This window comes from Homalodisca vitripennis, chromosome 4 (assembly GCF_021130785.1).
Source record: "Homalodisca vitripennis isolate AUS2020 chromosome 4, UT_GWSS_2.1, whole genome shotgun sequence".
Taxonomy (NCBI): domain Eukaryota; kingdom Metazoa; phylum Arthropoda; class Insecta; order Hemiptera; family Cicadellidae; genus Homalodisca; species Homalodisca vitripennis.
The window spans coordinates 31248182-31273612 of record NC_060210.1 but is presented as its reverse complement, the minus strand read 5'-3'; the positions used below and the strand labels follow the sequence as shown (position 1 = coordinate 31273612).

Below are 25431 nucleotides of genomic sequence, written 5' to 3'. Positions count from 1 at the left end.
ATTTGTAAATATTCATCAATTGAAAACGTTTCAATATAAAAGGCATTTTTTCACAATTTAAATTTACCAAAATAAGGAAGAATAAAAAATATCTTTTATATTAAAACTTGGCGACTTCCACCAAGCATACAACGCAGAAAATTGAAAACGTGTTTTGCTGTATTTCAAAACTATCCCTTTATTCTCTAAAGAAAAAAACTCCCATCCTCGTTTATCAAATATAAGTGAAAATAACTTTATAAAATATATTTAAACGACTCTCAGAATTATTTTGTAGTATCGAAAATTAAACTTTATTTTTTTGAAATATTTATCCATTGCAGTTTCATCCTTTTGGAGATTTCTTGGGATAAGGAAGATATTTTTACGCCAATTCCATCTCGTGCCACTTTATATTAAGGAACTAAATAAAAATAGGTAAGAATGGCAAAATTATAAGTCTCTAAGTCATACAAGATATCTATTTTATTATTGACAGATCTCCCTGCAAACGAAAGAGAAATTGCGTTATCCTACTTAGTGACAGGCTTCAATGAAAGCTCAAAAAATTCCACAGCTGGAAACGCATCACCAGAATTTATTATTTCCTGTAAAATAGTTGATGTGCAACTTCAAGTTTACACATGAAATCTTTATGAACTTTTTACGGTCTGCACATAAAACATTACTGGGAACAGAGAGTGATGTGTATTTTTGTTCGATCGTTTTTAGTTTGTAAAAAAAAAAAAAAAACATTATTTCATAACAACTTAACTTTTAAACGATTTACTGATTTAAACAGCTAAGAGATAAGAATTAAGTGGCCTTTAAGAACTGCAATGGCATGCTTAAAAGTACATTTTATAGTTTAAAAGCCATGAAATCAGTCCTACGGAATCCGCATTTGGGCAGGTACTGGGATTCCGGAGTCAGTTTCTAATACTATGGTAGCGTTACAGTTATATTAGTTTATAACATAGAGCGCCGTATGAAATGTATCACCTCTCGCCATGAGTTGCTCGCATTTTCTGGAGTTTCTACAAAATGCAACAGTTAACTAGTTTTAAATAAGATAAAAGAACTGACACCATCGCGACGGTATAGTTAGCAAGAATTGTGTTTGTTTGTTAAGGCCATCAGCATGACAGCGACTGACAGCTGATAGTGAACAGTCACAGATACCTATTTATGTATTACAACTGAGGAAACTGATGATTTACTCGTTATTTTACATTGTTTCTTTTCCTTCCCCGCTAAGCATTCATTCACGAAGTTGTTAAAGAAGTTGGCAGCTTTATGTATTTGCTCCCCTTGTCCTTTTTTGACCGAAGGGTATCAGGTTTTGCACGAATATCTGGAATGAGGTCTTCCATTAGAAGTGAATAAAAGTGTTTCACACCTCTAGCTTTGTAAAAACAACCGTTTACATTTCAATGTGTGTCATGTAATAAAATTACTATTTTTATCTAATCCATAATTAGTGATATAACAAAATTCAAAAGAGAAAAACGTGATGAAATGTATAGGAATATAATGAAATAAAATTTTGATCCTGTTAAAAAAATTGTATAGGCTACGTGTGTTTGGAAGATACTGTACAGTGCAATGAACAAGCGTACTTCATTTTAAAAGTGTTGGGTAATTCTAATCACAGATAGCGCCAAAGACAAGTCTTACAAAATCTACCGATATTTAAAAATTGGCATTAAATCTTAAAAGTTTATAAAATTACGCCGTAATTGCACAAATGTTCTTATGCGCTTATTTTACCGAATTTCCAAATTTCCATTATAAGCTATTTAGAAGGCGGTGAGGTAAAAAATATTAGATAGGGGTTTCTTTTATTTTCTTAATAAAGTTTTGAAATAATTCATTTATTCATTGAACGATTTAATTTCGGTGTTTTATCAAAAATTATGGCGTTTATGTGTTTTTGAGAGTTAAAATAAAATTATAAACAAGAAATTGGAAAACCTAGGCTTTTTGGAAGCAGCCTTAAAGTACTGGAACCGTTATCTATATGATGAACTGTAATATAGATTAACAGGAAATGGAGGCTTGCTTAAAAACCGTCGTATTGAACAAAATTCATAAAAGCTGCTTAATCCTAAAGCAGCACATGTATTGATAAATCAAAGTCGCCTTCCGTTCGCCTGTAGCTATAGGGGAAGCGTGCTAGCTGATCACCGAAGCCGAGGAACTTGTCGTCATTCCGCGCAGTTCCACAGTAATCTACCAGTAACCACGTGACCCTCGTATAGGGTAAGTGATACCCTTAATTATGGATCCTTGATCCGTAATCAAGGGTGATACTAAGGGCAGCAGTCTTAATCGGACTAACAAACCCCCATCATAATTCCAACATCCTTTACTCAGACTATGTTAATTTAACTTGGCAGTTGAACAGCAAATATAAGGAATATTATTGCTAAGAGTACAAAAACAGACAGCTGACACGAAATTTATGGGCAAAAAGAACGTAAAAGTATCACTTTTCTATATTTTGCACGACTAGCTATCTAATATAATCAGTTCTAAAAATTAGTTAGCTTTATAAAATAAATATTTTTAATACTCCTTCTTTTATATTCATGTACATTTAGTTTAAAAGGATTTTGCTCTAAACCAGTTCATTGTTTTGGATATAAAGGAAAAGTTGCAAAAAGTCATATTTTTTATTTTATAAGTTATACAACTTTTTTAAGTGTCAAAATCTTATAATATTTAATAAATTGATAATAATGTAACTAAGCAAATTAGACAGTTCTCGCTTGTTGTGTAACGCAGAAAATCTGGCTTATATTTGCTTAGTTTGGTTTATTTGCTATTACTACCAGAATTTCCACTGTATACCAATATGAACATAAAAGGCGACTGCATGATAAAATTTAACTGAAAAATAGTTCTTGTTTATTCGTTGAGCATTAGTGAAGCTTATCATTGGAGGGCTGAAATATTTAATTTCTCTCTGTCTGTCCGTCCGCACGATATTTCGAGAACAAATTGACATACAGACTTTGAATTTACACGAAGCTTCTTTTATATATAAGCAACATGTAGTTTAATCATAAAGCATGTCACTCCATGGTATTAGCTGAGCCTTTGCCAAAATTTGTAGATTGGCTTATGGGTAACAAATGATAGCTATTAATTTACAAACATCTACTTGAAATTTTGCGTCAAACTTACCGAATGATTTTATGTAATACATGGCGAGGGTTAAGCATACCTTGTGTACTATTTAATCAATTTATTCTATAAGATCTGCCTACCTAATAAAAAAAACTGATAATTAACTTACATGTACAAAGATCGTTTAAAGCGTTCAGGAGACTAATTTACGTACGTTTACTACAAACATTGTATGTACAACACTCCATATATTATGCATGAAAACTTAATTAGCCATTATCGTAATTAAGATTTGTTGGGAAAAGTATCACAGCGTGGGATCCAGTGTGGATCGTTCCTCTTGCGGACTTTCAAAACACAACGCAGATTCAATTTATTCGTTTCCTGAAATGAAACAGAGAGTATAAGAGCAAGAGCCGTGGCATAATTGAAGGCTCTGTGACAATTAAACTAATTACCTCGGCAGTAGTTAATAACGGGCTAATTTAGACCCGACGCGGCGCGGCTTACCCGTGAAGCAATGGCAGGCATTAACCCTCCAGATTCGAGAGGCTAATTGTACTTAGACTTGAGAATGTAATAACACATGTCCATTCCGGTGTGGGAATAGACAAGAGCCTCTCTAATTGCTAGAAAACACTGTATAATTAGTGTCATTCTAATTTATGTGAATACAACTACTGCTCTATTTATTGGCTATAAAGAATGTTCTGCGGAGCTGTTAAATCTTTATCCTTAATTTTTTTATCAACAAACGTACGCAGATTTTCTCAATGATATTTATATTGCCCTACATATTTCCATAAATGGTAAAAATGGGTTTATTTATTTTGATTCCATTGGCAGAAGCTAATTATTTACAGAGAAAATACACTCAAGATGGTGAAAAATAATCGAAGCTTATCCAACTTCGCAACAAGAACTAAATATAATGATTACAACAATTTAAGTATCATTTTAGAGAGTTATAAAGGTTAAGTTTAGTTTTAAAGAGTTAGATTATGATCTAATTTTCAATTATCAAATACAACAATAGCAAAACCAAATTCATATTCTTGTATATTTACACTGAACAACAGCCTCTCCATTCTTCTCGATCAACAGCAAATGAAATTGTAAAAATAAAATAATTTCGGTTAATAAAGTTTTACAATTCGAATAGCATAATTTATGTTGGTAGCATACTCTACATGTTCTTTAATTAGACGAAATTCTTATCTTATTTGCAGAATTGGGCTACATTTGACTACATGGTAAACTTCAAATAAGAGCCTTCTCGTAGTTAAAAATTTTCAATTTATACGCCTCTAAGACGTATAATGTTTATTATACAAACTCAAAGTTTAACTCGTAGTGCGGTACCTATAAGTCGAACAAAATAATTGTGATAGTACAGTACCAAATATTTATAAATTTACACACACACACACACACACACACACACACACACACACACACACACACACACACACACACACACGCGCGCGCGCGCGCGCGCGCGCAAACCATTTTCTTTTTATTAACAATCAAGAAGACAAGAAGTTGTCAATAATCTAATAAAATGATGCCGTATATTAAAATAATAATGTCGTTTACTTTAAAAAGTTACAATTTTTAGATTCTAATAGTTAAATAAATTTGCTAACATGCTTTTATATTCCTCAGTACCAATAATGTCACTTAAAACCTCCGAGCGAGTTAGGTTTTGCACGTAACCCCAAAATAATAACGAGCGCTGACGCGAGGAGCCGCAACCCAGAAAGGGTGTCAACCGACTCATGTAGTTGAAACTGAGAGGAAATTAAGTTTTCCACATGTCTTAGTTGCAAACCCTCATTTCCTGTGGTGTAAGCCGGCAATTTGCAGTGAGCTCAGACTGATGCAAGCGTGTTGACAAAGAGGCGCAATTAGTTGCTTCCCCGACCACCAGGCTGCGTTGGCGCTGCGGACACTCCTTAGCTTCTGCTGTTAACATAATGAACAGGCACTGTTTTTGCAAGCCTTTGAGAAATCATCACCTGACCCAATGTGACATTCGCGCTGTAAACATCCGCTCTATCTGCTGCAGTTGGAGACGAATAGATTGAGCAGAACGACGACCTTTCACAAGTATTGTTTCCTTTTAGTTCCAAACGAGCACAGTCGTTAATATAAATAATTTGTTTCATATTTGAAAAATCCAATTTAATGTAATTTTTAGGATTAAAATATGCAGTATTGAAGGTATCAATCGTAAGGACTTCAGATAAAGGTTTAAAACGTGCAACAAAGTCATCTACCCAAAGTGTAGGAGTATAAACGGATTGTTTTACTTTTGTTTCTTTAAGGACCAACAATGTGAGGCCGCACAAAACTAACGCACAAAGGCTTTCTCTCCACCTTTTTTTAGTCATTTAAAGGACTTAAATAGGATACTGTTTAATCGCTTCATGATTATAAAGCGGTTTTATATATTTATATTTACTTAAGTTCTAAATCGTCAATTCTAAAGTATAATTGTTATTAATTTTGAATACTTAATATTTATATGTTTGATTCATAAATTACTTAATAATTCAGTCAGTTTACATAACAGGAACGAGAAAAATAGGCAAGATGACAATATAGCATATTATGTGGTAAGACAAATTGTAGTAATACTATAAAACGGAATTACCATAAGTTGAATAAATTCATTCTTACCTAGTATTTCTGTTAAATCTCTACCGCAATGGAGAGGCATTACATTAGTTAACGGGTAAAATAATAATCCATTACCATCACTTATTTAGAACATAATTCTAAGAGTTGAATGTAATTTAAACTACAAGACATTATTGAGCTTTACTACATTATCAGGTTGTTCAAATTTAAGATTTCAAAAAATGAAATGCTCCGTGTATTCTAGTATCGTTATGAGCACTTACTATATGTGCTGTTCCCTAAGTCCTCAATTTTAAAGGACTAAGAGGTTTAAGTTTTAAGTTTTAAAGTCATAGAAAAATAATTGTTTATCAATGCAACTCAAATGAAATTCTCAACTTGCCAGTCTACCACGATATGCTCCTGCTTTGTAGTTGATGTAGGATAGTATGTTAATTACAAGCAAAGTAAAATATGTAAGGAAGGCAGATGAAAAGAGTAATTGGGAGGGGGAGGGGGAGACAACATGCAACCTGATGTTTACCAAGAAGCAATACAAGGAGTAGAGTACAGTAAGCCTGCATGGTGAAGCAGTAGTAAATCCCACTGTTACGGCAGTTCCACAATTAAGTTGTTTATATGTTTCCGAGAAGCCTATGCGTGAGGATCACGGACCACGGTGTGTGCGCTGGTTCTGCGGTGGTGGCGCCTGATGCTTCCCCGAACTGTAATAGCCTGGCGCCGCCCGCGCCCGCCGCACCATGTCTATTTACCCCGTTCAGGTGATTTTCTTAATTTTACTCACCATCCTGCCTCAAGAAACGTTTTAATATAGTTCAGCCGAGTGAAAAGTCGAATGTGAGAGTGCTCGTGGCACAATGACTGAAATGCCTGAATAAAACGTTTAGTCTGTTCAGGTCTACTGGGAACCGAACGTCATATTTCTTGTCAGTCGGTATAATTGGACACCGTGCATAACGTCATAGACTTTATAATTTCCTGGAAAACACATTTCTGTTACCTAAGACCAGGCAGAAGCATTCTACCATCAGTGAGACCCAGCCCTTTGCTACTAATGCTCATGGTGACAAACTTGAACGTTGTCTAGCATACATGCATAGTTAGAACACATTTATGGTGTGTTAAAGTTCAGTGTTAATTTCCTGGGGGAAGCTCCTGAGCTCTTATTTCTCGAGAGTATCTTATACCTCTTACACCCCCAGTGTATAAACCCTTCCTTTCAAAAATGTCTTTATATGCCTATGATACACAATGATGTATAACAAGTTTTCCTTGGGATTATCTTATTCGTTATTAAATCAAGTAAATTTAAGATTCGGCTGCCACATTCGTGTTGAGGTTCTACAGTGTTGTGGAGTAATGTAGGCATAATCCAGTATTGTCCATTTTTAATACGGATGTCATTAGACCAACACGTAAAACAATTGAAGTTTAGGCTACGTTTTACAATTAAATTTTAGTTTTAGTTCACTGCCCAATAAAATATCAACTTCTCGTCTTCACATAGTAATAATCATAGAGAACCGTAAAGCTCTAAAATTGGTTATTACTTGGATCCTTTAACATTAAAACTACCTATATCATCAGTTTACCGATTCTTTTATTGCTGTAAATGTTAAAATTTTGTAATTAATTAAATAATTATAATATATAAATGAATACAGTTTCCTTAAATATATATAAAAGCTTTACTTTGTCTTCATACACTGAGTTTATGTATACAAATTTATAATCCTTCTGAAAATGAAAAGCTTTTTAAGATGTTGATTTTTACCGAAGTAATCGAAGGGTTTGGTATTATTTCATTATATAAGTTCTTAAGTATGAACATTAAAGAAAAATCTAGTAGTTTGCGATTCATATACAAACTACAACGATTTTGTCAACAAATGATGTGCTGAAAATTTCTTTACTACTGGAGACTACAACGATTGGTAGAACAGGAGGCGCTATTTCGCTTTGTACTGGTTTGTGATTATCACCACTATCAATTCGAAGGCTGATATTTAAATAACAGAATTAAGCTACACTATTTAGTCCATTATTATACGACACTTACTAGAAAATCGTGTACATTCTAATTAAAAAAAAGGACATTGAGGAATACTCAAGGCTATTTTTAAATCGAATTGTTGCATATTTCCTGAGAATCTTCAGACAGACCCACACTAGTTTTACAAACTAACAACAACGTGTTGTGGATCTTCTGTAAAGAATACTTAAAAATAAAACCTTACACATTAACGGAACATAATAGGTAAAAATTTGTTTGTGCGTTTAAAAGATGCTTAACAGATTAAGCAGTGAACGTTGTTATTATTAAAACAATATCCTCGTAAAGGCTACAATAATTCCTAGACTTCAACAAAAACCAGAACGGTGTATCACATAAAATAAGAATAACGTTTACTTCAGTTGCGTCCAAAATGCATACTTTTCTGTATATATTTATAAAGATACTCATTTGTTAAACCAAATATTTAAAAAGCCTAATAAATAAAAGACCCACCCCTAGTATACTTGTTTATCTGATCAATAGAAAATAAATAAATAGTCTATTGTAATAAGTATTACAAATAAATATTGTAATAATTTGTAATAGTCTATTTAAATCACATTTTAAATTTGAACATGGTTCTTCACGCTCGTGGTATTTCAAGTCAGGCTTTGACAAACCGAGTGGTTGTACAAAAAGCGTCAAAAATCAGGTTAGATAAGTGTCTTCGACGGACTATAAACGTTGTCGAAAATAGATTGAAAAACAAAAAATTTATATGCTATCGGTTAAGAAACGGCACTACGCCGACTGGCACTCTTCATATTACCAATGTCGAGACCCAGTACAATGGGTCAGATTTGGGTTTGGGTTAGTTGGGGTTCGGGTTTGTTTTTGGTTAGAATTTGTGTAGTGGGTTAAGACAAAATCCCCAACCAAAACACCAACACTAAGCTTTCAATACACTTAATAATCATCCATTTTTTACAGTTGGAAAAATAATATACATTAAGTTATTTTAATGGTTTACATATCATATAATAATAATTCACTTACTGAAGTGAATTCTTTTATCGCCTCACGTTCTGCAATAGATGAATTTTTTATGTTTTAAAGATCATCAGCCCGAAGTTGAGAAGTATGAAGATAAATTTGCTGAGCTTTAGTGAAGTTGGGCTGAAAATTGTATGTCTGTCGGTCTGTCCGCACGATATCTCGAGAATGAATTGTATATATACTTGAAGTTGTGCTTGATGCTTCTTTCTACACGAGCAACGCTGAGTTAGATGATGATGCATATCACACCACGTGGTTTGGCTGAGCGTTAGCGAATATTTTTGCATTGGTCTTATACAAAAACTATGGTGGAAAAGAGAATGTAGCAGAATAAATAAATTTGTAAACAAACTTAACACATCCATAAGACGTTCAAACATATGACATTTTGACACATCCTATCCTAACTATCCCAGCGCATACAATATCATTTTATAGTGCTTTGGTGTGTAGAATTTTATTATTTAAACGTTGACATGAAACCCAATCTAATGGATAAAAATCTCAATGTGTCGTGTAGCAAAACATGTTGCAAGTGATTTTATATGTATTTTTCAAAAATTTGAATGAAATCTCATTTCTAAAAGGAATGAGATACATGTTGCGTAATGTTAGTGTCAACTTTTTTTGTATGATTGAATTTTTGCCTATCTATCCATAGGTCATCTAGAGAATGAAATTGTCAAGATTTGAAATGTTACATGCAACATTAAATATATATATATATATATATATATATATATATATATATATATACATATATAAACGTGGATTGTTACAGGTAAAAAACAATTTCGAAAAGTTAATAAATAATGTTGCATAAATCACAATTATTGGTATAGCTTTTGCCATGAGTAGTCCCTTTATTTATTAATAAATTGCGTAACTGAGATACTATTATACCCTACATGGAATTTCCTAACTTAAATTAGATTTTGTTAATATTTATACTATAACCAATCGTATTCATGAGATCTAGCTTTAAATGTTTTGAATGGGCATTCGTTAAAAAAATAATAGTAATAATTTTAAAATAATCCTTAGTAATTTATATTATTCCATATAATTATCTAAAGTTTTGATCTCATATTTTTATACATATGATGTTTTGCATAAGAACCACATGGTCTATATAGAGTAGCAAAACCATAAGGGAATGTGTTCAGAATAACAGTTTCCATTATTTATAAATACTTAGAGAATCTGATAATACAAATCAAGATCACCATGTGTGGAGAAAATGAATGTCTACATTGCCAAGTGATTGTACAAGTAAATATATTTGAGGAAAATATCAACTAACGATTTACATTTTGGATAAAGGGTTGTCCTTAATAGAGAATACTTTAAAAAAGATTAAAGAGAAGTATACTTATTCACTTTATGATAAACGGTCAAACTTGTTCTAAAGTGTTACAGTAAAGAAGACTATTACTGCTTGTTTAAATGATTTATATGCATAGTATTTTACAATAATATATAATAAAAGACGCCACTGGTACATTTTGAAATCCTGTCGTTGTCCGCCTTTGCGATAATTCTTGATAACAATATCCTAGTGATTTGAAACTTTGTGCATAGATTGCTTCTGGTTCAAAGAAGAACTCAATCAACTGATCTTAATATCAAAATGTTATATGGCAGCAAAGTTATCCTTCGATTTTTATGAATCCTGTCTGATACTCTGATGTATCGATTTATTTATTTAAGCAATAAACCGATTTGTTATTTTTTTTAATAAATTGATCTGGTTAGTTATTTTCAGATACAGTTTTTGTTATGTTCTTAGTCTATTTGACAAAGTTACAAAATCACCCTTACTTACAAAATTAAAACTCAAAGCACAATGTATGCGATCAACAACATATAACTAACCTATAAGCAAATGATATGTTGGTTAGCTTTCATATCATTTGCTTGCAGAATTCCATAGCAAGATATGGAGATTTCTAATTAAAAACAAATTTAAATTTATTAAATGTTTATAAACAAATTAACAAAATTTAAAAATTCTAATAATGTTAAAAATCTACACTGTTTAAATTTAATAACAATGCAGGTTTAAAAATTTATAGAATTTAGGAAATTGTATTGAAGGTGTAATTAACATTTTATGAGATAAGATTTGTAGTGTATAGGTTTACCCAGCTAAAGGTTGGATTTTTTCTTATACCCTGTTGAAAATTACGATAAATTTTCAAGTAATGTACTGTATAGAGAAAAGTGCACATTAGTTCCTGATAAAATAAAAACAACATCCAAGCCAATCACTTACGCTCTCAGATGAGTGACCACACAACAACAATTTTTATTCAAAAGCGATTTGCACTCATTACGTTTTGAAATACAGAGCACTCAGTTGATTCCGCCGCGCCGCGCCGAGATACCGGACAATAAAGATAAGTAGAAATGTCAGAGGATCGTAAAACTGGCGTGCGAAGATCATTTGCTTGTACCATCGTATCGTAATAGAGCTTGGGCAAATTGCTGGGCGACGCTCGTCGAGGCAATACGATGATATTGAATGTAGGGCCGTGATTATACGCTTGCGTGCCCGGTGTTTGTGTGTGCGGGGAATTGATTGAAACAGCCGGGCCGGTTAGTAGCCAATACACTTTAGGCTGAGGCCCACGACATCTAGCACGCAACTGAGCAAACAAGTCACCTAATCGTAAACTCAAGGGCTGCCGAACTCTTAGACAAGTTGTTCTCCACTTCCTCCTCTTTATGTCGCCCAGCACCCGAACATTGGGCACGCGAACAGCCAAGAGATCTTGAACCTCAGCACCTTGGAATGATAATCAAAAGTTCTCTAGAGAGATGCATTGTTCGATTCCTGTAAGCATCCTTCATGGACTGTTACCCATGGCAATATGAGGATGCTGAATTTAACGTAGTAGTACGCCAGACTACATGTTACATAACAGGCTTAGGTGACAGAAAATAAATTTTTACAGCCCTCATGCAGAGATAAGAAACAATTTGCCAGCCTATAACGTGATAGAACTCGCGATGTCATCTATACAGAGCTTGTTCAAAATTATAAATCTGGTAACTTCATCTTGAGAAACCGTGCGAACATAGAGATAGATAGAAATGAAATTTGTAGAGTGAGCTTCTCTAACGCTCAGCCAACAATACTATAATACACGACTAATCAATCTGTAACGAATGTATGTAATCTGTAATGTTAAAGTATTCATAAGAACTCTAAAAAATTTCAAAGATCGTATGCAGCTTTGTGACAACTGAAAATTCATTTATTTCTCCACGTTGACCAACATTTGTTTCTTCTTATGTATCAACCAATGTGTAAACAAAACAACCTTTAATATTTTCTTATTTTTAGTATTAAAAATTGAACTCTACCATTTGATAATCCTTTACCTATTTACAGAAAGTATTATAAAATAGAATAGAATAGATTTTGTATTAGTTAATACAAGTAAGCTAGGTAGGAGTAGATCTCACCATATGTCGCGTAACGGGCTTCGTTAAGGTTGCATAAACGGTTGGCGTATAAACATGGAATAAAGTGTATTGACGATTAGCCAGACAAATTTAATGAGTTTAGGTTTAGAAAAACCAACGTTTATTCCTTTTTTTTTTTTTCTTTCCGGATTCTATCACTTTGCCCTTTTTAGAGCTTTGAATATTTTAGACCAGATTATCTTGAGACGTTAGTAATTATTAAATATGTATCTTTGTAAAGCTACTCATCTTAGTGGACACCGTGCGGGGATGCTCGATAGTGACTAACCCGGATATTGGCAAGGTATAGGAGTCGCATCAGTGTCACCTTTTTGAAATGGAAAGGTCCTTAATTATACATCATTGGCGTCCCTAGGACTTTCCAACGAACAAGTGCTAATGACATACTGGAGGTAAAACACGCACTCGCAGCGCTCACAATTACATGTGAGTCTTTTTCTCCGTAGGATTTGCTAGCTCTGAAATTACCGCCTTGATTGTTTCCGATTGTTTGCCTGACCCAGGGTAAGTGAACATTTTTAACTCGGTGTTTCTCGAAGTTCCACGAGGCACACGTGGGTATATGTATTTTGGCTGTTTTTAAGGGTGTTCCCAAACACGCTTGTGGTATATAAAAAATCAAAAATTTATAAAAATGAAAATGTTTATATAAAATTTGATTTTATTTCTAAAAAAGTTTTAATATCAGATACATTACTCTCATACTTTGTTTTTAAATATTGCATTAAAATGTTGAAATACTTTCCAGTCCATTGACTTTTTCTAGTAGCCTATTATAGAGAAATTAAAGTTTCTAGAATGTTTCAAAATTCGTATGGTTCATAATGAGAATTAAAATTTAATGTTAAGGAAATAACGATATTTTTGATTTTTTATGCAAATACTATTGGCCTCACCTACTCACACTATTTTTCAACCCTCTAAAATCTTACCCTGATGGTATCGGGCCGTGGTTCGAATGGCAAAAAATTGGATAGACCGAGGAGGAAAAAACATTTCCCAAGCAGAAAGTCCATATGTTTGACGAATACACTCATACATTAATACTCCTATTATACCAGTATTAGTTAAAAATATTTTTAGCTAAAAAATAATACACATAAATACACATACCGCACTGTACACAGTAACTAATTCACGAAAGTTCGAAAAGTCCTGACACACTTGATGTTAGCGCCTTTACCTTAAACAAGAGACGGTCGGATATTCCGAGGTTTCGATTACGCCGAGGTCGGGTATGTGGGATTCTAATGTATTAGACTTTTTCCTACGTACGAGTGTTTTACACTTGTGTTTAAAAATGAGACATTTATAAGTAGTCATTTTTTAAATTTTTAAATTTTGAATTCTTTATTAATTCATTATTCGTGATGCTATAGAGACGGCTTAATTAATGGAAACATTGACTATTTTACATATAAATGTTTAAATTTTATTTTAAGAGCCAAGTTATTTTGAAAATACAATGATAACTGCCGTCTCCAATCTCCGAGGCTGTGGCTAACCTGACTCCGCAGTAGACCTACTCTGTCCTGCGAGCACTTAGCAGTACCGGCCGGTTGTGCAGTGGAGCGATACGGTATACCCTGCCCGGTCTGTTGGCCCCTAAAAAGAAGAAGTGTTGCGGTTGTCGCGCATAGTTAATATCCAGCAAGCCGTGGATGACCGGCGCGGCGCATGCGCAGAGAGGTCATTATCATTGTCAGCCCACATAATGACTCAAAAGTGACTGTTTGGATAATAGAATGTAACCGCGGAGTAACCTTCAACCAGTCATTGTCAACGGCCTCTTAATCTGCTGTCTTCGGTGTTTGCCGGGTTCGCTTGGTGAGGGCACCAATACAGTACTGTTAGTTTTAACAAACTAATATAAAGATAATATTAAAGCTTTAAGGTTTAAGAGTACCTTTTTAGATTGTTGTCGAGAGATATTCTAGTAGGCCTAGATTCAAATATGGAGAGAGATGGGAAAATAAATTTTTTTATAGTTGACCGACATAACTAAATCATCTATTTAGTTATTTTTAAACATACTGGCCTAATTGTCAAAACGTCTGTACGTGCTTGACAAATCTAAATTACATTTTGCTGTGCAAAACAGTCAATAATATAATTATAGGCTAAACTTTTCGAAAATGTATTACAATACTTTAAGGTCAATGAGAATTGTAATCCTTTATGAAATAGCTCTAACTTGATTTATAGATAAATTAAATAACCTTATGAATCGTGTAAGTAAAAACAATAATGTTTTGAAAAACATTTAACATTTTAAAATTGGTCTTGATTGGTTAAAAAAAGGAATATGTTATAGGAAAATGAGATTGCTATGGTGGTATATTATTTACTCTGTGTATGTAATCAAGTCATTTAAATAAGTTTTGCAGTGTAGTGACTACTGATTTTGTATTAAATCATATATTTTTGAATAAGGCCATTAAAATTGGAAAGTTTATGCCACATTTAATTTCTGAAATTAGCTATTCTGTATCCCTTTGATATTCAACGCTGCGTTATAGGCCTCATACATATACTCATATACATATATTCAGTTTGGAGTACCTCAAGGTTAGGTACTAGGACCATCGTTTTATCTTCGCGATATTCGATGCCACGTTTCTTACCTTCACCATTACCAAAGTCATATTTATTCCATAATGGTAGCGATGTACCGACCCACTCCCCTACGTCGCGGTAGCCTCTGTTTATGGGGGTAAATTACGTGCTAACAACATCAGACGAGGCGAGTCGTCGATAAAACCCCGCAAATGTGACATTTACGTATCCCGCCCGATAACCTGACATGGCCGCTAATGTCGCCGAATTATGCCGAATGTCTTGTTTAACGGCGCGGCCCCTGAATAGTTCAGTGGATCTCCTTTCACGGTTATTTCTCTTGGTTTGTGGCTCTCCTTCCTCGCCTCGCTTCCCATCCTATAGTAGTGGAATGAAGTGGTTGGTATACTGTCAGCACAGCTAATTATGTGCATGTAGGTACGTGTATGAAGAACAGCCTTCTTATTTTTATTGTGTTACCAAGCAAACTTAGTTTACAAACAAATATACATTTTCAGAAATAATTTAAAAACATTTTATTCGAGACCAGAGCCTGAAACGTAACGTAACGTTGGAGTCTGAGGTCTATTATTACGTAACAGATTACTTTTTTGAGACGCCAAAAATACTGTAGTATGATGAGGAATTGTAAATAAGTGTAGCATTTGAGTAGACTAATGAAGTGAAAAACTGATATTTTTTAAAGTTAATGAAGAATTCAGACTAAACAACCTCTTCGTTGTAGTTTAGTGTCTTCAATCAAATATTGAATTATTTTAGGCCTAATATTTCACGGTGTTGTAAGCCGAAGATTCATCGACAATTAAACTGATTTAATCTTCTGTGATTTTATTGATGTTTACATAATGTAAAGTGATTTTGGCGTTCTTAAAAATTAAATTAAAAACTAATTAAGATTTGTATGTGTATTCGATCTATTCTAGTAGGCTACATAAAGTGGCTTCGCAAATGTTTCGTTCAATTTAATTTTTGATTAATATAGAAGTACTATACTCCAATGACGGTTTTAAGTATAACAAAATTTCGATACAATACAAATACTGATCTTTGTATTAAAATTCCACCCCATCTATACAATGGTTATTATTTTATTATTGTTTCTTTGGTGTTAAGTTTAAAATAAAAACAGCAATTATTTAAAAGTTTAACACTTTTAGTAAAAACAATTGTTTAAAACCATTTCATTATTTTCCAAAACTTTCATTATCTTCGAAACTTTAATTGGTTGTTCACAATCAAGAGGAAGAGAGCTCTTAAGTTATTGTAAACATTTTACAGAACAACTGAACCAATCGTTATCATTAATAACTCTAGATCGATTTAAATACTTGTGTTTGCTGGATGTTCATTTGAAATACTGTATTTTCCAAATTGTTATGGTTCAGTTATCGAGAACGCATTTAGATGTTTCCGAAAATATTAAAAAGTAGGCCTACTCAAATAAAACAAATCAAATTTTCTTTATTCCAGAGGATGAATATAACAATCCGTATATAAAGAGTCACTACGAAAAAATCAAAAGCCTCTCAAAAGGTTAAGAAATTAATACATCAACTTTAAGTAGAATAGTGTATATAGAGTTTTAACTGCATCAAGAGGAATTCGTCAGATAATTTCCAGTTACCTTTTAAGGTAAAGAGACACTATCATTCCATTACACCATTACAGATATCTTCGCACTTAGGCAAATGGAGAAACATACTCAAGAGTTTATTCATTTTAAAAGCTAATAAAAAATCTCGTTGGATTAATTAACCGCCGTTTGAGCAATAAAATGAAGGCAACAACGCACACTTACGAACCTCTGTAACGCATGAGGTCGTGGTAATAAATAACCATATGCTTTTGCTGATCACTTTAGAAATTTTTAATGCATATAATTAATTTAAGAGTTTAAAATATAATTGGCTTTGATGTGAACAAATCATATTTTGCTGAACATTTAAAGTTCAGAACGTTATAAAATCCCTTGAACACGAAAATATAGAAGTATATAGTGATACCACCACAAAATCACATAACCAACTGAAAATTACACAACATCATAAAAACAAAACAACAGAATAGGCTACATCAGCAAAACACAACGGCAAAATGTTGAAAAGTCTACAAAATTATTCTTTCACAACTGTTAAGGCCGTGGCTTCTCAACAAGTGACGGCATACGGTCAAAACAGCTACGACGATTTAGAGACAGCGATGCGCAAAGAACAAACATTCCTGCCTCAACAGTTACAACTGACACAAAACTGAGCTGGTGAAACGTACATGTACGGAGTTATTGGTATATAAGTTTCTGGCCAGAGATAGTTAATTCTCTGTTAGTTACAACTGCGTTGGATAACAACATGTCCTAATAGTATTGCTCTCTAGTGTCTCAAGTTTTGTAAGCGTAATAGTTCAGTACCCGACAGCCCATTTGCACTGTCTGTTTTATTTTATAAAGCTAGGGGAAATATAATTTGAGAATAGAATAACCGTTTCATACAGTATTTTTAATCCTTTCGATACTTTTCTATGAGCACTTCCACCAAAACTAGCATGACTGATGATTGATTTTATTCTCAGGAAAAATGTATCTGTCGATTTCTAGAAAATTCAGGTTGCTAGCGTATACACTGCAGATTGGCTACGACTCTCAGACCACATTTTGATATATGAAGGAAGGATTTTGATACACACTAAGATGTAATTGTTTTAAGTTACTGTTAGAGTATATTTCTATGGTATATTTCTATAACTTCCAGATCGTCTGAAATCTAAGTTTTGCTCGGTTTCGGAACAAAAATATATATCACGCAAATATAAATAGTTGTTGAAATGAACGCTTACCGGTTGGTGTTGGTTGTACTTTTTCTTATGAGTTCAACATTGAAACAATGATATGTGCAGATTGGTTCTGAGTACGAGTCTCACTGGCAGGAAAACCTTATAACATGGTGAAATACAGAAGAGGCGAAATATCCTGATAGAAACTATTGTAGTTTTCTGACCAGAGACGATCTCCTACTGCTGTTCTGTAGAGACAGTGACGGATCCGGGTCGATGCTAACCATATTGCTTGAGCCTCTGTCCTTGCTCGCCCTACAGACACCGCCACCACGCAGCTCGTTCTGCGCTCACATGAAACAATCGCTTTATTCAATAATCTGGTTATATCGGGGCGCTTGGGACGGCGCGTGACTCAAAAGACTGTCATTTATTACATAGTCACGGCCCTACTTTTAAGATTACCACTGACGCAGTGCGTAAACACACGCCTCGTTGTAGTAATAGTTGAACTAAAAGTTATTGTTCTAACTATTGTTCAGGATTGTGCGGGGGTTTTTATAATAAATATGTCTGCAAACACATTTATCGTATTATTTGGCACGATTTCATATTTTCCCAATAGGTTTAACAGTTTTTACATTTGTTGTTTGTTATATACGGTATCGTGAAATGGCCGAAGAGCAAAATCCTTTTTAAGGATCTGCGAAATGAATCAGGGAACAGAAAAGATCAAGCTTTTTTTGGCCGTCTGAACTAGGTGATTTCTTCTGTAGAGACTACGGTGTGTAGAGAACACACGGAGATTAACAGCTAGGACCAATCAAGAGAGTTAGCTAGTAATATTGACCTCCCGAAAGTTGTAGTTCCTAGGTCTAGTCGTCGAATCGTGCTGTAAGCATTGTTTCAGTGAGATACCAGTCTTTTGTCCTTTATCATGTTAAAGTGCTATATTTTACTATTATAAGCTAATGTATTATAAAATAATTTGAGACACAAACATAACAGAATTCACACCTTGTAGCTGTTCAGTTATCAGCTGAGATATTAGTTTGCAACCTAAGTAAAACTGTTAGGGGTTGTAAAAATAACGTGAATAAAGAATAAACGAAGGAATTCAAATATAGAACATAACATAACAGAACATAACATAACAGAATTCACAACGTCTTTTAGCTGTTCAGTTATCAGCTGAGATATTAGTTTGTAACCTAAGTAAAACTGTTAGGGGTTGTAAAAATAACGTGAATAAAGAATAAACGAAGGAATTCAAATATAGAACATAACATTACAGAACATAACATAACAGAATTCACAACGTCTTTTAGCTGTTCAGTTATCAGCTGAGATATTAGTTTGTAACCTAAGTAAAACTGTTAGGGGTTGTAAAAATAACGTGAATAAAGAATAAACGAAGGAATTCAAATATAGAACATAACATTACAGAACATAACATAACAGAATTCACAACGTCTTTTAGCTGTTCAGTTATCAGCTGAGATATTAGTTTGTAACCTAAGTAAAACTGTTAGGGGTTGTAAAAATAACGTGAATAAAGAATAAACGAAGGAATTCAAATATAGAACATAACATAACAGAACATAACATAACAGAATTCACAACGTCTTTTAGCTGTTCAGTTATCAGCTGAGATATAAGTTTGTAACCTAATTAAAACTGTTAGGGGTTGTAAAAATAACGTGAATAAAGAATAAACGAAGGAATTCAAATGATTGAGAATTTGGAAATTTCGCGATCAGTATATATTTTTCTCAATTAAGCATCTTATAAAATCAATTGATGGTGTTTGTAAAAATAAATATAGGCGAACATTATATGTTTGTCACATTGCAATAAGTTTTGTTGTAGAGAAATACTTACTTAGCGTAATAACAAAAAAAATTTTAATAATATCCCTGCGAGATGTGGAATATTTGAATAATAACAATTTCTTGTAACGAAGTAAAATGATAAAATAACCGTCACATATACGATGGACTAGACAAACACAGTCCATTAACGAAATTTGTCTATTCATCGGGTCATGTGGCACAGGGGGGGAACAGAATAAATCAGTATGGTTACGGTGAGTGCAAGCATCCCTCCCATCATAACTGTCGTCTACTTTTTTATTTATTTTTTGGGATACAATTTGATACCCGATTTTGTTTATTACGCCAAGCATTTAAAACCCATACTTCTGAGGAGGTTTCTCAGATAGCTGGGATTCAAGTTGTGTCCTAAAAGAATTTCCTGTTTTCAGGCATTCACCATATGTCTACCAAGATTCTGGATCACCGTGATTAGTATTTTAAGCCTGTACATCCTTATTAGCGTAAATTTAATGATTATAAATACCAAAAAATGTAAAAGTGAGAAAGTTTACCTAGTCGTCCATTAATATAAAACCCTAGATTTAGTAAAAATGTAGTGGGTAGTGTGTTGTTATGGAGACATGGCGAATTAATAACTTATTTTACTGTAAAATATCTTTTGAACTGCTACTATTTTATAAACCGATTGTAGCCTATATCTAAAAGTTCATTTCCAGGAATTTTAAAATGTTTTGATGGTCTACAACTGAATTGTGCTTAACCTTCCACTTTTTGAAGCGATAAAATGTTATAACGCCATAGTCGATTTACAACCAGTATTTAAAACTCATGAGTAAGAAAAATTATATTTCTCAATGTTTACCGTACATTTTTATTCTATTAATTATTAATTAGTTTGTTCTATCCAAACGTATAGCTACGATAAACTTATAAAGATCATAGTCTCCAATTACGCAAAGCGCAAGCGTTAAAAAATGTTTCAGAGAATAATTTTGGAATTATTGAGTAAGATTTGTATGTGTTTTAACACCCGTAGAATTTACATTAAAACAAAAAAGGCAGTAGGATCATATTTTAATTATTTTATATAACACTCTATGGAAATAAACGGATGGATACAAAATTTCACGTTATTCAAACCGATGAAACAAGAAAACTCCTATATTTAGTTTTAATAATGTATTTAATCCAACATTTAGGATTTATTCTGATAAAAATGTAATTAAGGCTACAATTCTTTTAGTTTTGAAATAGGCTCGTAATTTAAAAAAAGTCAAAGATGCTCCATGTCTAAAAGCGATCTTTGCTACCAAGGTAGAAATGGATGTACAAATGCTTAATACAATCTAGCAATAATCTTTTTCTGAAAATTAAATCCAATGCAGTAAAAACATATTATAATGGTCAAGAACTAGACTATACATAACGAGATAGGGCGACTTTATGAACGTTTCAAAACTTTAGGCCTATATTTATAGTCGGAGTTATAATTTTTGTTTATTAACAAACAATTATTCAGATGTAGTTGTTTCAAAAAAATAAGGACATGTATCGTATGCATATTCTTATTTTCACTTCATTTTTATTCACATTGGTTTTTAGAGTAAAATTGTTTTATTGAGCTATAATATATATCTGAACGAAATAAAAATATAGTACGTGCATTGGTAGGTATTTTATTAGCGCAATACCTGTAATATTCGAAATGTATTCTTCAATCTAAATAAAAGTTACATCGGTCTCGGAAATGTAAATTTTTTCACGATTTGATGAACTTTCTACTTACGAGTATTGGTACTCTTGGAACCAGTAATATTTCCAATACGAGTTCTCGTACATAGTAAAAAATTGAGCTGCATTCACTGATTACTATCAATCCATTTAAAGAATGAATTTATTCCTTAACTATACATGTACATGTAGCAATGCGTTGAAATTTAAGACATTATGTCGTAAAACGCGTATTATCAACACAATATATTCGAATCAATATTATTGATTACATGATTTGATAAACTACTGAGATTGTAGTACTTTCATCGCCACTGTTCACCTCGTAATTTATGGCATATCTCCTTTATTCTATTCCATAATATCTTCTTACATGCCGAGGACATAAAGAGAAGAAGGAGAACAAGTCTTCATAGATAATCATAATGGATTTTATTATTTATGATGGTTACCACAGAACTACAAAAAGCGTCAATAAAACAATGTATAATCTAGATATAGGCTACACGTAATAGAGATGGACTAAGCAATAACGGGAGTGTCAATGGCCGAGCGGTCTAAGACGTTGGACTTTGGATCTGTGCAAGAAATAACGCAGGTTCAAATCCTGTCTTTGACCGTTTTACGTTTTATCAGTACCATCGACATTGTAATGTATCGACTCTCCTCTTTATTCTGTTTGATAAGATCCTCGCACAGTCAGAGACCCATGACGACGGGCAAAAAAAAAAAAAAAAAAAAAAAGAAGAACGGCCTCTCCTTTAAAAAAAGTGGAAACATATTTATAGTTAATATAAAATTAAAATATAACTAAGTCTAGTCATACAAAACTTTTGTGTCCCTATGTTTTTAATTTTCACCAATGCAAGATTCGTTAAATAAATGCTGTTTAAAATTGTTATTTTTAAGTTTTAAATGACAATATGAGAATTGGGAAAATCAGAAATGGAATATTAATTTAATTTATTTCTAGATTTACGACCGACCCAAATTAAACTAAAAATGTAGCCTATGTATGTGTATATATATATATATATATTATATATATATATATATATATATATAATATTATTATAGCCTAATTATAATCCTAACGTGTAGACCTTTAAATATAATGTACTTTGTCTGTTAAAGTGGGGTAAAAACGATCATTAAATGACAGTGAAGTGTTAAAACACTGCTGAGAGATTAGACGCAACCTGTGAAGCATTCTTTAGATATATCTAAATAACGAGTTGTTATTATGTTTATTATTAATAACACGTAGTAATAAAAATTAATAGAATAACAGGTAGGCTATCTGAAAAATGGCTTTAACCTCGTGAGTCAAAGTTGTTGTTCATTAATAAAAAAACGTAGGCAGATGAGATAACGCGGTTGTTATAGAGCCAACAAGTGATAATTGCCTGTGATACCCTCGTTAGTGATTGGTGACAAAAGTAGACCTACGAGTACATAATTGGGTTTCAATTAGTGTTTTATTACTTTGTAAAATAACATCAAAAATTATACGTGTCATAAATGCTGATAAGAATATAGTACAGTATAAAAGTATTAATTAGTTTATTGAAAGTGAGGGTGATTGAATTTTTTTATCATAAACCGTATTAATGTAGTAATAATTACAATGTTAGTAATTCCAATAGTTTGAAAAAAAAACATTTGTAGTATCTTTGACATCTAAATGGAAATAAAAACAGCAATTCTATACTTAGGATTTTAGTTTATTTTCTCTAATAACATCAGATATGGACAACTTAAATTTAAAGAAATTTCCACATACAAATGTAGGAAGTGGCACTAAATAGAATTTTAGAATGTTAACAACAATGCAACGTTTGCAAGGTTTTCAGAATAAACTCATTAACCCTTTCGGCATGAGACGCGACTCGGTGCGTACTTCTGACTAAGCGTTAATACCAATGTACAAATTCATAATTTAATGAAATCCTGTTTATAAATAGTTCATAAGGAAAATATAACTGTCACGTATTACATATGAACTAAAATTTATGATGGAGGCTCCTTTTGTCCATAAAACCACTACCATTAAGGAACAAATACGAAAAAGCTTCAAAATTAAATTTTAACAGGGATGTATTTCAAGGACACCAAACAACTCGGAAGCTAGAGAATAATGAATGTACACTAATTAAAATAGTGTACGACTGGACCTTATATATCTATGAACACGCGCTTTGACATATAATTACACTTAATTACATAAGGTGTTATTCTCCCCCATTAAAACACAATTAGATTTTAAATGATAAGCATACGGGTACACAAATAGAAGAGTGACGACGGTCATTACAATTAATTATTGTACAATGTTTCCCGAGGTTTATTTAATGTGCCAGTTTATGAAATTATTCTTGGAGAATTAGAATATTGGAGAAATGTATTGGGATTCATTTAATACGAGTATTAGCCTATACTAATAATAAGACCATTTGTATTTTTATAATACATTTTTATATCCAGAACTGACCTGATAACCTCTCCTTGACGACTTGAGAAGCGAAGGCGGCGGCGGCGGCGCTGCGGTGCATGAGGGCAGGGTCGATGGCGAGCCAGGGGAACGGTGCGGCCAGAGGGGGTCCCGGGGGCGGAGGCCTGTGTGCGGGAACACGGATGACTCCCGCGGCCGGAGAATAGAGTAGGCCCTGGGGCGCCTTGAGACCTAACGCGGGATGAGAGTAGAGGGAGGCGATGTCGGGAGTTCCCGGTACGACCGCTCTGGAAGTCGGGGAGTCCCCCAGGAGCCGGGAGATGCTGAAGGGAAGAGACGCCGGAGGGCTGCAGTCCCCGGAACTGTCGGCCCCACAACTGTCCTCATCCTCACCCTCTTCGTGTCCGGAGTCTACGTTAATTTCCTGATCCTCTTCTTCATCGGTCATCGCACCACTCAGTGAAGACGTCATCCTCAGTCCAAAAACAGCTAACCTACACTGCTAAACAAATTTAAGTCCTGTTCGATGACATTGTACAATACATGTCAACTCACAGCAAGTCCACTTGAAAGAATACAATCCTCGACACGCTACTACTATTATGATAAACTCTTTTAGCTCTACTAAAAATAGGTCCGTGAAAACGAGATCACAGCGTTGTTTCCGAAAGAAAATTAGTCACACAGTCACTGCCCATTGATCCGGTCTCGAGCACTGCACTGCTTCTTCTTCACCGGCCGAGCGATCGTGCAACACTGTCGTCCCCCGGCGATCAGCTGACGCGGCAACAATGCGGGAGGCGGGACCGGTCCGGCCAATCGTGACGCGTCTCCGCTCCCCGCGCACCGCCCCGTGCTCCCATTGGCCGCCGCTCCATCCTTGTACACAATCACCAAATTGAAACCCACTTAACTTGAGGCCGCTTCAACATGGAGTATTAATTATATGTTTAACACTATGTTTAAGCTTCCAGCTCGGCCTAACCGCCTTTTATGATAATGTAATCTTTTTATCTTAGATTGGATTTCCTTAGGGAAATGTTGTAATGGCCCTTCCCACAAAAAGCAAAACAATAGCTCCGGACTCCATATGCGACTGTGATTACTTTAATCACTCGAATTACCCAGGATGGTGATTTTAATCTCGAATTCCAACCTCTTCAACTGCTTTATACCCGAGTGTGTCGAGGCACCGACTTCATCTTGGTAATGACTTCGTGGTAGAGCTTACACTGTAACTGGGGGATTATGGGAAACTAGAGGATTTTAGTGCACTGGAAGGAAAACGGCAAAAGGAAATAAGTAGAGTTTTCAAAAGTCCACATTACCGCCGAACATATCATTACGGACTTTACTGGATGCTGTAAACTGCCAACAGTAACATTACAAAATACACCCCAATAAAGTTAAATGGTAATAAATAAAGTGTAATAAATATCATAGACTTTAGTTGTATTTATTTCTCTAATATGTGAACACGCGGCTACTAATTATATTAGTCTATTAGTACAGTACAATCACAGTATTGTTATATTTATATAATTGTTTTTTCAAGGTTCAATTAGACTATAATTGTTGTAATTGTTTCCATGTTCTCTTTATCAATGATTATTGCTCATTGATATACCCGTAATAACATTGACGTTATCATGCTGTGTTTTTATTGTTGGTATTATTTTCTGAAATTGTAGTGTAATAATTAGAGTAGGCCTATTATTAGGCCCTTAATTGAGAACTTTTTTGTGTGTTTATTTAGAACTCATACAAGC

At 33.7% G+C, this 25431-nt stretch overlaps 1 protein-coding gene across 1 annotated transcript in view; it reads right to left on the bottom strand.

Annotated features, from left to right (window-relative positions):
- LOC124359105 (T-cell leukemia homeobox protein 3-like) overlaps positions 1 to 24409 on the bottom strand; it is an 83482-nt gene extending 59073 nt beyond the window's left edge. Inside the window, exon 1 of the mRNA XM_046811558.1 lies at positions 23702 to 24409. Coding sequence (XP_046667514.1) covers positions 23702 to 24134 — 433 coding nt within the window. The 5' untranslated portion in view covers positions 24135 to 24409. The remainder of the gene's footprint in view (positions 1 to 23701) is intronic.
- Positions 24410 to 25431: the final 1022 nt, after the last annotated feature.